This window comes from Trachypithecus francoisi, unplaced genomic scaffold, assembly GCF_009764315.1.
Source record: "Trachypithecus francoisi isolate TF-2019V2 unplaced genomic scaffold, Tfra_2.0 Lachesis_group19, whole genome shotgun sequence".
Lineage (NCBI taxonomy): Eukaryota > Metazoa > Chordata > Mammalia > Primates > Cercopithecidae > Trachypithecus > Trachypithecus francoisi.
The window spans coordinates 10,651,219-10,665,536 of record NW_022681464.1 but is presented as its reverse complement, the minus strand read 5'-3'; the positions used below and the strand labels follow the sequence as shown (position 1 = coordinate 10,665,536).

The 14,318-nt window shown below is 42.4% G+C and overlaps 1 protein-coding gene across 4 annotated transcripts in view; it reads left to right on the top strand.

Annotated features, from left to right (window-relative positions):
• SETBP1 (SET binding protein 1) overlaps positions 1 to 14,318 on the top strand; it is a 382,992-nt gene that overhangs the window by 348,955 nt on the left and 19,719 nt on the right. For all 4 annotated transcript variants that reach the window (XM_033177871.1, XM_033177872.1, XM_033177874.1 and 1 more), the window contains exon 5: positions 3,937 to 4,107. In XM_033177871.1, the coding sequence (XP_033033762.1) occupies positions 3,937 to 4,107 (171 nt within the window). The remainder of the gene's footprint in view (positions 1 to 3,936; positions 4,108 to 14,318) is intronic.

The window sequence follows — 14,318 nt, the reverse complement described above, 5'->3', positions numbered from 1 at the left end:
ATTATCAATAGAGGTCAATAGGTTATAGCGGAATGTTTTTCTTATAGGTTTAACTTTTTTGTATTTCCTCCTGACTGTGTCTTTTAATTAAGAACAGATGTTGGATCCACAAAGTTATTAGCATTGTTATTTTCCTCTTTAAAAACTTACTGGCCTCCAACTAGGCAATCCTCAGTGCAATTTGTCTCATGTTGGGGTTTAGGGATGCTCTGAACACGCCTACCAAGAGTGCTCTCCATACAGTCTACTTTCTGAGTTTGAGACAGTGATCCCTTCCCAGAGCACACCAGTGGCATTACAATTGTCTCTGTGTAAGCAGTGGTGCTACATCTCAATGGTCCCATCAGTACAAGGTTAAATCTGGGTTTCTTTATGATCACCCTCTAGCATCAAAAATCTCCCTCCCATTGATAGAAGCCTGGTTCATGCTGAGAAGAAACGTTTCAAATGCCACCCCCCCCCAACCACTTTGCTTTTGCTCATCATAGAATATCAGTCACCACCTGGAATGAAGGGTAATGAAGAGACTTCCAGTGGTCAGCCTGCCCAATGCACTCTCCCAAGGACCAGTACCCCATCACCATCTCCTGACACCTCTGCCCTCAGACAGATTTTGTGGATTAATAAGTGTTCATAGATTAGCATTTGTTTAAAGTTTACTTAATATTCTTGCTTGTATTATTTCTGGGATTGTTTCCATTATCCTTTCAAAATTCAAAAATGGCTGAGAAAAATGTCAGGGCTTTTTTTTTTTTCTTTTTTAATTTGTTTTCAAAATCATTGGGTGGTAACTAGAAAGCTGTCCTCTAATCTAGAAAATTCTAAAGGATCTAGGGTTTTCAAGAGAGCTAATAGTAACCATCTAAATTATAGAATGTTTTAAGTATCATTTTATTACTATTAGTATATTCTGTAACATAAACACTTGAGTAGCAAAGTACACCCATGAGAGATCTGACTGGATCAACTCTAATGAATTGATGTGGACTGAGACTAATTTGGATTGTGAGCATTTGCATAAAAATGGGTACAACTAAAGTGACTTGACTCCATTTATTCCCAAGTGAGAGCTAAATATCTGACTGCTAATCCTGTTTATGGCCCTCATGCCCGAAGCATATCATAATTTGAACAAAGAATTACCTTCCCAACTTGTGTCCATGGTATAAAGATGACATATCAGTGAGTTTTTCCAGAGGAGCTGTTATGCAATAGAAATCTGACAGCTTAGATTTCCTGAGGTGTTCCATGGAAATTCTGCCTCCATCCATTCGGTGGGAATGCCATGGTGGTGCAGTGTACCAAAATGGGAAATTTTCATCAGACTCATGCCTGCTTTGCCCATTATCAGACTTTTTAGTAGCCAAGTTGTGAAAACACCTCAGTCATTCTGCCCCTGTGCCCGTAGGCTTCTGGATATTTTCCAAACTGTGTTTATTTTCTGAAAGGAATGAAAAGTTTAATACATGTTTGTGGGTTTTTAAATATTAACAATAAAGAAGGCTAAGAAGTGGCCAGGCGTGGTGGCTCATGGTTGTAATCCCAACACTTTGGGAGGCTGAGGCTGGTGGATCACGAGGTAGGAGATAGAGACCATCCTGGCCAACATGGTGAAAACCCATCTCTACTAAAAACACAAATAATTAGCCGGGTGTGGTGGCAGATGCCTGTAGTCCCAGCTACTTGGGAGGCTGAGGCAGGAGAATCGCTTGAACCCAGGAGGTGGAGGTTGCAGTCAGCCGAGATTGTGCCACTGTACTTCAGCCTGGGCAACAAGTGAGACTCCGTCTCAAAAACATAAAAAGTTAAGAAGTAAAAACACTGCCTCTTCCTTACCAGTCTCTGAGCTCTCCTTCCTCAGAATAACCACTGTTACCTATTTGGATGTGTTGCTTTAGAGATGATTTTGAATGCATTTTAAATATGTCTGTACCTAGCCCATGATGAGCACACCTGCAAATTTTACAAACAAGGCATACTATATATACTTGCTACACCTTCTAGTTTCTTGATGGTTGTGCCTTGCAATCTGTCATAGAATTTGATGTTTGCCTATCTCCACCTTCAAAGGGCTATGAAATATAAACTCCAAGAAAAGCATAAGTGGCATTTTTGTTCATGGCATCACAACTGGGAGTTTCAGAGGCCGAAATGGAGAATAGAAGGAAGGAAAGAGGTAAATGTCAGCATGACTGTCTTCCTTAGATAGTTACAGATGCCTTATCCAGGTGTGATACTGGGGCCTCTTCATCCTCTGCACGAAACATGCTGTTGGCAGACTGGGGTCATGGTCAGGTATTAGAGTATGGCCAGATGGACCAATATGATCCCTGGGTTTAGCGTCCAGCTACCTGGAAACTTCCAGCTTTGACATTAAGAGCTGTATGAGTGAGTTCAGTTCTCTTTTAACCTTTTAGAAATGTGTTCTCTTCATCTGTAAAATTGAGCAAATGGTAATATCCACACTACATGCTTCACAGGGTTGCCACAAAGCCCAAGAGAAGCTGATCTCAAAATGGCAGTGAGATAATGTTACTCTGGGAGGGGACTGTATCACTCAGCTTAGTTGGGATAAAAAAAAATGAGTCAAGAACCAATATGGTAAGGCCCAATTTGTTGTTGTTGCTGTCAGTGTTATGTAGCCGACAGATGGAGAAACTGAATAGGTAACCATTTGAAATGGATTCACATGCCCTCACCCTCTGGACTTACATTTGGATGAGTTAGAGAGCCTTGTTTTTGCATTGGGGTGGGGAGGAAGGTGCCCATATATTCTTAGTCATGTCAGGGAGAAGAACTGACCCTTTGCTTGCTGGTTACAATTGGTTCTGAGGAAGCAGCAGGTCATAGTAATGATAGTTGCAATAATAGGGATAATAATAATGTTAAGCACTTTCATAGCACGAACTATGCACTAGGCACTGTTCTAAGCACTTTACATCGATCGACTTGTTGGATGCTCACAACATCCCCTACAAGGTAGTATCACCACTCCATTTTTACAAGTAAAGAAGTTTAAAACTTGGCGAGATTAAGTAATTTGCTCTTCATCACAGAGTTGGAAAGTGGCGGAACCTGGATTCAAGCTCAGGAAATGGGATTGCAGAATAGCTCTTACTGTTTGTTACATAGGAAATTTCTAGGCCCTTACAGGGGCACCTCCTGACTCCTCAGGCTTTTCAGCATCATCATGACATGACATATGATGCCTGTTATGACCAGACACTCAAAGGCCCCCAAATCAGCTCTCCTTACCCTACAGGCTGATGACACACTAATCCCCACAGTTCATCTTCCACCTCCAGCATGCTGGCCTCATCTGCATCAGGTTTACTCCCCACCCATGCCTTAGCCTACGCTCTTACCGAAAGTGCCTTTCCCTCATCCTTGAAGCTTCAGCATGAGCCTTTCCCCACTTCTTTCAACACTGATCTCTACGTCCTTAGAACTCCCCAAACACCTAGGATAAGTAACACACAAGCCTGCACGAGCTTGCTGTCCAATTTTTCCTTCTCATTCAGTCTTGTTTCCCCAGCTGGATGAGATGAGAAGTCTTACTAGGGTAGGAGCCTTGTCTCTTCCACTCTGAACTCCCCATCATGCTGCAGACAGCACAGCGTCTGTAAAGATAGCAATGTACATCATCAGAAGGCAAAGGGTCACCTGATGGATTATTCTGCTTCACCAGGCCTATGCTGTGACCCCACCACTTCCAGACAGCCAGCCTAGAATGGCATCACTCCTAACCTCAGCCACAAAAGCAAAACCAGTCATAGCTATTTTTCCTCTTTAGGCATTTTTAAATTTCATTATTGTTGTATCAGAAGGAGGTGTCCAAATCATTTGACCATTTCCTCAGATCATGTCCAGGTTATATGTTGTCTATCTTCCTGTTCCCTTAAAGTGACTGAAAGCTTTGGGGTTGTTATTTTTTAGGGATGCCAAGTCCCCACTTAAAAGTGGACCAGACAGCAGTGCATAGTAAGAACGAAGGCTCAGTGCCCACCATGATGACCAGGAAGAAGCCAGCCGCAGTTGACAGTGTTGCAATTCCACCAGCCCCAGTGTTATCTCTCCTTGCTGCATCCGCAGCAACATCGGATGCAGGTGAGCACTTTTCAGATGCTTTGGGTTCACCCCAAGCAAGACGAATGTGGAGAAAGCCCACTGAGAATGGCCTGTTGAATACAGGTAAGAGTACTCTGTTTTGCCATCGTCCCGTAGACTCTGAACATGGGAGCTGTTTCAGCACTGGCTCTTTGAAGTGGGAGGAGATCTGAGAAAAGAAGATCTCCTGGGAATGTGGAGGGTGGGTACTCTGGAACACTCTTCACTTTATTCTAACATGGGTCCACTGAGTAGCAACTAAATGCTAACATTATTAATCACTCTTTGTCAAGCCTTAGGAATTACTAATCTCTATATCAAGGGCCTTATATATGTCTTGTAGCTCATAAAATAAACACTTGTATCATCATTTTCAGAAGAGGAAGCTAACAGTAAAGAAGCCTGCCCCAAGAACCTGTGGACAGTCAGGATTCCAAAGCCCATGCTCTCAACCAGGGCATTTCACTGTCCCTTGTTCATCAGGGTTGAAGACAGTAATCACTGATATATTGATGCATCGATACCTCCTACCCATGAATTGATGAATTTCTCAGTAGTTCCCAGAGTCCTCGCCAACAGTGGATAAAATATAAACTCCTTATTTAGATATCTCAAGTTCTCCACAGCCTGGTCCTTTCCACCTCTGTTCCCCACAGTGCCTCCCACCAGCCCCTGTGCCCACCTCCACTGTGTCAAGCTCATCCCTGCCTCCAGGAAGAGAGGCCTTGGGTTTGACTTAACACCTGAACTTGGAGACAGCCTTACTCAATTTCTAATCGCATCCTACAAGTCCTTAAAACACAGCTAGTCACAGCTCCTCCAGGATACCCAGAATCTCTACCATGCAGTTCCCATCATTTCACAGACTGCAACTTCTCCCATGTAACAAAACTGCACATACCTCAGAGGCAGAGTCAACTATTTAGATTCTTGCTATCTCCCTGACATGCAGCATGACAATGTTACATACATATTTCTTGAATTAACATATTAATGTAAATGTGCAAGCACATTGCAGTATTTAAAAAATTAGAAACCCAAGAAGAGACTCATTCTTAATATTTAGTCCAAATTCATTTTTCAATTTAGCAGTTTGCTTTGAGTAAAGAACTCAACTTGTCTATATAACTACCTCCTTCATGGAAATCACTGTTAATTAGAAAATGAGCCCAATTAAAATAACAGAAAGAAACACTCGGAATGACACTTCCCCAGTTGAATTCAGCAAAATACTAGTAGGTGTTTTGTGATAAAGGATGTTTTCATGGAAAAGTAGGTGTAGGAAAAGCTGCTGCCTTACCCCTGGTTCTTTCTTGCAGGGCTTTTCAGGGCCTTGCATTGACCAATGTGCATTGTGAGGTTGCAGAATCATATTTGAACACACAACCCTTTTTTCTGGGACTATCTCTTAACATCTCTTGGAACTGGTGTTCTCTCCAGCCATTTGAAAACTCTTGCTCTGAAGGAATGGAGTCATCTCTCAAATAAGATCATGAGCCTTTACTTGGTGTGAAACAAAAAGTTTTTGGTGGAATTGCCAGGTAAATGGTGACAGTGAGGAGTACAAGAAGAAGACAAAGGAGGGAAAGTCACAGAGAAATGCAGAGGAAGTTACCCCTGAGATTTGATGGATTAGTAGCACCTTGGAGAGAGGGTGTCCAAACAAAGGGAGCAAGTTGGGCAGAGTCTTGGAAGTGGGAACTGGTGCTATGGCTGACTTCAAGGAAGACATCATTTGGCTTAAGCAAAAGATTTGGGCTATGCTGTGCACCCACCCAGATCAGTGGTTATTCAACCTTGTCGATTAAGCACTGGAGACCTCCCTTTATGGATTGAGAAATTAGCCTTTGTGTTTCCACCTTTGCCTGCCATGCACAGATATTCCTCCGAGGCAAAAGACAGGTGGTCCCCTATTTTCCTCCCCTGCACTCTTTCCCTTCATTGTGAGAGAACTTATTCTTGGGATCACATGCTTATATGGGCCTGCCTCCTCTAGTGCATCCAGTAAATAATTTACAAATATGCTAAATGGGCAGTAGAAACAGGTGGGTATTACACTTTTATACTTGACTCCCTTGTAATCAGAGCTGAGCCCAGACGCCCCTGTTGCAGGATGCAAGAACGGGCTGTTTATTTTTGGCAGTACTTAAACGAGACCCTCATGAGAATTTCACAGATTTGGTCCATTTCCGGGTCTCTGGCTGCTGAGCTGGACTTTTGAGGGGAAATAGGCCAGATATCTACCCCAGGTGCTGGAAGACAGACCTTCCTGAGATTTCACTCCCCACAGATAAAAAGCTTCCCACAAACCTGGGAGAGCTAGAAACACACAGGCTGGGCTTGTGGCCAATGCTCTGTTTTACACATGAAGAAACTGAGGCCTCTTGAGATTCAGAGATTTGCCTGAGGTCATACAGTTGGATTGCAACCCAAATTTCCTGATTTACTGCCCGATTTCCAGTGGATTCCCACTTCTGTCATAGTCCCAACATGAGCAAAGGCAGATTTTTTTTTCCATAAATAGGGGCTTCTACTTCTTTTGGAGAACAGTGAATGAAGCTCGTAATTTGATGAGGTAGATAGAGAGCTTTAGCCAAAGCCAAGCACATAGTAGGTAGTTAATAGTTTCTGGATTTATCTTATTTAATTAGGTGCTTGAAATATATAGTAACATATATAGTACAGTAATATATATTTCTGATGAAACAACTCACTTGATTTTTGTTTTCTTTCGAGTGCCTTTCTTCATCTTTCACTATAAACAAGGTAGAATTACTTCTGGCTTTAGGCAGGGATCAGCTTATTTTTTAATAGGTTATCATTTCTACAGAATGGTTTTGGAAACACAGACAATTGCAGGGAGAAAAGAAAAGGAAAGAAGAGTTAAACTAGGTGGCTTATAAAACAATTTTAAGAAATCATGTGTAGACATAATAGGGTACTGAAGTAATTCAATTAATTAGAAATTTTATTTAGAAATAATGGATGCAGGCCAGGCATGGTGGCTCATGCCTGTAATCCCAGCACTTTGAGAGGCTGAGGTGGGTGGATCACCTGAGGTCAGGAGTTCAAGACCAGCCTGGCCAACATGGCGAAGCCTCTACTAAAAATACAAAAATTAACCAGGTGTGGTGGCATCCCCCTGTAATCCCAGCTACTCGGGAGTCTTCCGCAGCAGAATTGCTTGAACCCAGGAGGTGGAGGCTGCAGTGAGCTGAGATCGCGCCACTGCACTCCAGCCTGGGTGACAAAGCGAAACTCCATCTCAAAAAAATAAAAAAAAAATTAAAAAAGAATGGATGCAAAAATACCTAGTACAGTTCCTGACACATGTTACATGCTCAGTAAATACTCACTGAGTGAAACAAATGATTGAGAGGCAGTAGCTATGTGATTTTACAGCATTAAATAGGATGAGAGACAGCTGAGAAAAACATAATCTTGAAACTGCCTTTGTTTTTGTTTTTGTTTTTGTTTTTGTTTTTTTTTAAGATAGAGTCTTGCTCTGTCACCCAGGCTAGAGTGCAATGGCGCCATCTTGGCTCACTGCAACCTCCACCTCCCAGGTTCAAGCGATTCTCCTGCCTCAGCCTCCTGAGTGGCTGGGATTACAGGCACATGCCACCATGCCCGACTAATTTTTGTATTTTTAGTAGAGGTGGGGTTTCACTGTGTTGGCCAGGCTGGTCTCGAAGTTCTGACCTCAGGTGATCCGCCCGCCTCTGCCTCCCAAAGTGCTGGGATTACAGGCATAATAACAACTAAATGGAAAACATTTGACAGGCACTTTGTAGGCTGCTGGAAAATGCTCGCCAAATAATTTATCAGTCTCTAGTAAGAACAGTACTGTTTTCAAATAGGTGATCTTTGGTAAAAATACAACAAAGGAACATTCCCACCTTATTTTATAAACAATACAGGATGGGAGAAATGAATATGGGTCGGGGGTTTACAAATACGTGTTTTCTAGCTTGTATGCCTATATGCATGTGCTATATGGGTCCCCCAGGTGTTTTGTTTCAGGCAATTTTTTTACTTTCTCAGAGTCTCAGAGGCATACTGATTATGACATTATTGATTTGTAAAAGGGGGCCATCGAGGAGATGCAGGAGGGAGTGGCGAGCTGGGAACATGTCAGTTTGTGAGCTACCGGGAGGGAGGATGGCAGTGGCTGCCGGAGGTGCTCAAACAGATCAGCCTTGGTGATCAAACTGCTCAATAGCTATTGATCAGCTGCAGTTCCCTGGTGCAGCCATGGAGGTCTGATTCAAGGGAGCACTGCATCATTATTGTGAGTAATTAGGACTAATGCAGTAAAAGCACCACTAAAGTTTGCTCAAAGTGAGGCATAACTTGAAACAACTTCTATTACACTAGCTCAATAATGATTTAATAATCATATCAGATAATCCATACCTGAATAAGCCAGGCTGATTTTTCTGATTTTCTAGATGTTGAACTAACTTCTCAGGGAGATCATGTAATGTATAGAGAATTTGTGATTTCATTTCAGAAACATATTTTCTCCCCTTATATTTAAGATGAGTCTATATGAATAAGTAGATTCCAAATGGTGGTAAGAACTCAGTAAAACATCAAGGCAACAAAATCTGAATGGTTTGGCACTTGAAAGACTAGACTAGCAATAATAGGAAAACAAGTATATCCTTTCTCTCTCTCTCTCTCTGTCTCTCTCTCTCTCTCTCTCTCTCTCACACACACACACACACACACACACACACACACAGTATTCTCTCATCTTCAGTCCAAGGAGGAAAAAAAAAAAGCAAACATGTATCAGCCATGCTATCATCAGATCTCAACTGCTCGAGGTGTAGCTCAGTTCAAGATAACAAGGAAGTAGAGTGAGCACAGCTCTTAGCTTCTATCAGTTTTGTATCAAGGCTAATCCATTATTATTTCAAACTATATTATCTACCATGTTTAAAACTACCAGAGCCAATGAATAAGTAAAAATATTTAAATTTCATACGTCTGTTACATTTTTAGGCATTTTGTTTCTCATGGCAGGGACTAATATTAGGGAAATCATTTTGTTAATAGCCAAACCATCAGTCCAATCAGAACTAACTGATACCTGTAGTCAAGATGCAAAACCTTAATCTTGAAAAATTAATTATCTTTACAAATAATAGTGGGAATTCTTAATACTAATGAAATCAGAATGAAATTCAGGATACTAGTAGCTAGAACAAAATGATTGTGAAAATTACTTTCAGCTCCCAAATTCTAGGATACTTGAGTTTTCTCTTAGCCACCTGCCATATATGGAAAGGGGCCCAGAATAATGAAGTAATATCCAGCTACAAAAAAAGAGCAATGAATAGGAATTTAAGAATGATGCAATTATTTATTTTACTTCTTTCTTTGTTATGTGGAGTCATGATCTGAAGCCCCTAACCAAAATAACAGGTCAAGTCAGCCAAAATCTTATCTTTAGAAGAACAAAAATAGAAGAAATAAAAGTGCAATTTAATAGGATTTGGAACATCCAGGGACCATAAATATATACACTGAAGAAGTCTCCAAATTGTAAAATATATTCCTATGTGCCCAGTCTAATCACTTAAAATATTCAGTAGAAAACCTCCCAAAGAAGATCCAGAGCAAACAAAGCTTAAATTTAAAGTAATTGTTCAAGTTGACTGAAAAGTGCTACCTATGGGCTCACACTGAAGCATCACAAAATGAGCCAGTTTGCCCTGAAAGCTGTGCTGAATATGACAGGCCCATGAAAGGCGCCCCCTCCTGCAGCTCTGGGCCACCAAGGGACAAGGGACTCGGCAGGGTTGGAAGCTTCTGTGTTTCCCCATCACACACCAAAAGCCTTCTGAAAAGCCTCCAAAACCTGTTGTCATTTTCACTGTTAAAGGAGACATAAGCTCTTTTCTGATTTAATCTGAACCTCCTAGAGCAGCTGAGCCATTCCTATGGCCAAGGGAAGCCCGGGGAAGCACCAAATCTTCCAGAATCTGGCCCTGCCTTCTGCCCCAGCCGCATCTCCTTAGAAATCTCAACCAAATTTCAACTCCTTTGGGATTTCCACTGCCACGGTATTATTTTCCAAAACTAAAAAGTTATTTCAAAGGCTCATTCAACTCTTTAATGCAGAAGACAGCATGGTGGTAAAGCCAGCCCAAAGGAGAATTAGAGAACGGGGCATTATGAGAATGCAGACACTGAAGAAAGCGTGTAGAGCAAGTTGTTCAGTTAGCGTCGTAACAGGCAACAAAATCAGGCAACAAAATCATAACCTCATAGTTTATCTCTTCTACCAAAGAAAAATCATTCGCTTCTTTGGTAGGCAAAAGTCCACTAGTTAACATAAAAGCTGGCAGATTGGCCAGGTATGGTGGCTTATACCTGTGATCCCAGCACTTTGGGAGGCCAAGGCGAGTGGATCCCCTGAGGTCAGGAGTCCAAAACCAGCCGGACCAACATGGTGAAACCCCATCTCTACTAAAAAATAATAATAATAATAATAATAATAATAATAACAATACAGGCTGGGCGCAGTGGCTCACGCCTATAATCCCAGCACTTGGGAGGCCGAGGCGGGTGGATCACGAGGTCAGGAGTTCGAGACCAGCCTGGCCAACGTGGTGAAACCCCGTCTCTATTAAAAATACAAAAATTAGCCAGGCATGGTGGTGGGCACCTATAATCCCAGCTACTCAGGAGGCTGAGGCAGGAGAATCACTTGAACCTGCTGGACCTGGGAGGCGGAGGTTGCAGTGAGCCAAAATCGCGCCACTGCCCTCCAGCCTGGGCAATAGAGCGAGATCCATCCTCCCTGCCAAAAAGAAGCTGGCAGGTTCTGAGCCTTTAATCAGTAGTGGACAGCAAGCCTAACAGGGCACATGTTCCTGTACTGTTAATAATCCTTGGGGAGACCCGAAAGGACTTGTCTCCTTCCATTTGCCTTGTTTCTAAGTTTTGGCTCATTTTTTCTACATACCACACATGGGCCATGAAATGCTCTGGTTGAATGCATGTATTCTGACTTTGTATTGCCTGTGTTGAAATCTCAGTGCTCCACTCACCAGCTGGGTGATCTCAAGACTTCAGTGGTCACATCCATAAAATGGGGAAAAGAACATCACTTAGAGTCAAGGATTATGGTGAGGAATCATGGAGATAATCCTTGGGAAATGTTTAGCAAAGTAGCTGATACATAGTAAGAGTTCAACAAGTGGGTGCTGTTTTTGCTGCTGCTATTGTTGATGTTGTTGTCTGTTTTCTTCCCTGGAATGTTTTTATTTTTGTCCCACTTGCCCACCTGTCATGCCCTTTGAATGGCTAATTCATGATGCTTCTTCAAGCCTCAGCATAGGTGCCTTCAGCTCTAACAAGCCTTCCCTGACACTCATACTGAGAACCACGCCAAGGTCAAGTTGAATGCCACATTCTCTGTGCCTCACTGGCTCCCTATAAGCTCATTGATCATAGATTCCTACATTTAATACAGTGTCCGTGCTCCACCGGTGTCCCACAGTGGACCAGAGGATGGCATAGTCCCTGTGGCCAGATCTTATTCAACTTTACCTAGCACTGAGGTGGGCAAACAATAGGTAATCACTAAATATTGGTCAAAGTGTACTGAACAACTGTTTCCTGCACAAAAGTGTTTCACTCATGAAAAGATACATTCTAGAGTGTATGAACTCTAATATTCATTAGAGTTAAGGGGCAGTGATTTTCCTTCAGTTTCTATATCAGATCGAGAAGCAGCAAACCACCCTAAGAAAGTTCACCAGATGGAGCAACCTGAAGCAACTTGGGAGCCCTCCAGCCTCCTTTGTTCATTAATAGCAGCCCAGCCCGTGGTTAGTCTCCCAGCGTATTGAGAATGATTATTCTTGAGTTAAAGATTCAGCCTGCCGGGCGCGGTGGCTCAAGCCTGTAATCCCAGCACTTTGGGAGGTCGAGATGGGCGGATCACGAAGTCAGGAGATCGAGACCATCCTGGCTAACACGGTGAAACCCCATCTCTACTAAAAAATACAAAAAACTAGCCGGGCGAGGTGGCGGGCACCTGTAGTCCCAGCTACTCAGGAGGCTGAGGCAGGAGAATGGCGTAAACCCGGGAGGCGGAGCTTGCAGTGAGCCGAGATCCGGCCGCTGCACTCCAGCCTGGGCGACAGAGCGAGACTCCGTCTCCAAAAAAAAAAAAAAAGATTCAGCCTATATGGCATTGTACTTGCACTACAAAAGTGTGTATTTATTCAGAGAAGGAGGAATACGCACACATATGTGTCTTCCTTCACTCAGAAGTTCTGTGAGAGTTTCAGGATAAGCCACTCAATGGAAAACAGGAGAGTGCATCAGCCTATGCAGTACTTTAATTATTTTGTATGTGTTAGTCTTGCATTGTGGCCAGAGTATTGGTTTCACTAGGACAGCAACCATTTCCTATTTAGGTTTTGTCTCACTCAGTAAGTGTTGGGCATCTCAATTCCCAGAACCTTGGAATGTACGGAATGAAAATAAGAGAAGCAAAAGCCAGGAGCCTTGCTGTTAAGCAACTCATAATCTTATTTGAATGTCAGGAACCTTGCACGATGCTGGGTGCATAGTAGATACTCAATAGACATGTCTGGACTTCACTTAGCTAGTGATTTTCTCTCTAGAGCTGAGATTTTAGGAAATACAGAGGTTTAATGACAGGTTTGAAAGTGCTGTGTCTTGAGAAGTTTAACTCAATTTATCTTCTCTGAATGCTTCATACAGATTATGCTCCCAACCACCTCATGCCACAGTCAGACCCTCTTAAAAATAGACTAATGATAATAACACATTTTATCTTCTTCCCAGTGATAGTATCATTCACACCTCCACTGAAGCCCAGTGGGAGGTTTGGCTGTGAGGCATCAGATGCCTGGGGAGTCAGGTACGATTATTGTAATGACCTCACACTCGGAAAAGAAAACCTCCCATACGTGAAGCGATTTCTATTAAGATACTCATTTTATATCAAATATTCAAGCTCCTCTTTATAAATGGGAGAGAATGAAAGGAGACTCTTATAGGGGCAGAGTTTATGTGGCAAAGAACGAAAGGGCACAAATATTTTATGATCAGTTTGAAGATGAAAGTGCGGCGCCTGCCTTGTTCACTGGCACTTTCCATTTCCAGAAGTCTAATTAGATTGTGGGGGTCATGATGGTGAGATAATTTAGTGGCAACTGAAAGCAACTGTGTTAATGAGAAGGGGGCACTGTGTGTTGGGGTTCCTGTAATTAATGGAGAGTTTTTGAAAAACTTCTTGGTTCCAATAAAGTTGGCATAGTGAGCCCAACTGCAGGAGTAGGGAGTGGCAGGGCAAAATCTTTCCTGCTCATTGCTGCAGAAATGGCCTCAGGCAATGCAGAACTATGTAATGACTGTCATTAAGAATGATCTTGAGTGATCCAGGCAGGCTGTAGTCAGTCTAAGACAGCAGAGAGACAGAGAAGAGGCATGGAGAGAAAGGAGGCAGGAAGAGAGAATAGACTAAGGATTGTGAGACAGGTGTGACAAAGACAGAGAGAGAGAAAGAGAGAGAGAGAGAGAGAGATCACTCACCTGTCTGCTCTCTCCATTCTCTCCCTGGGAGACACTGGAGTCATCCCAACATATCCTCCCAAGGACTGTCCTCCTGCTGCTTCAAATAGAACAGACTAGACAAACCTGGATTACAGTAAACTAGAAGGGACCTTTGCCAAACACTTCATGTTGCAGATGAGAAAATTGAGGCCAGAAGGGTGACAAATATTGCCTGACTGGGAACTAGGAAACTTGGACTCTTTCTGGCCACCACATTGAGGCAGAGTGAAACTGGATTTGAAATTCAAGGGTCAGGGTTATTGCAGAGTCCTCATTACAGTACTGCCATACTTTTTAATCCATCCCCTTAGGTAAGTCACAAAGTCTCACTGAGATTTCTGAGTTCTAGTTTTCTCATCAATGAAATGAGAAAAATAATTTCTGCCTTCTAGGCAGTAGCAAGAAAGAAATGAAATATCAGATGAAAACACCAATCACATATTCAAAACTTAACATGTAAGTGTTTTATGAAACCCTCTCATGTCAGAACTGAAGTTATCTCATGTCAGGATTTAATCATGTGAAGTCACAATTTAGCCGTGTGATGACTTAGATCATAATATCCATTAACTATCCTTTAGAAACTGATATGTATCCTCACTCCC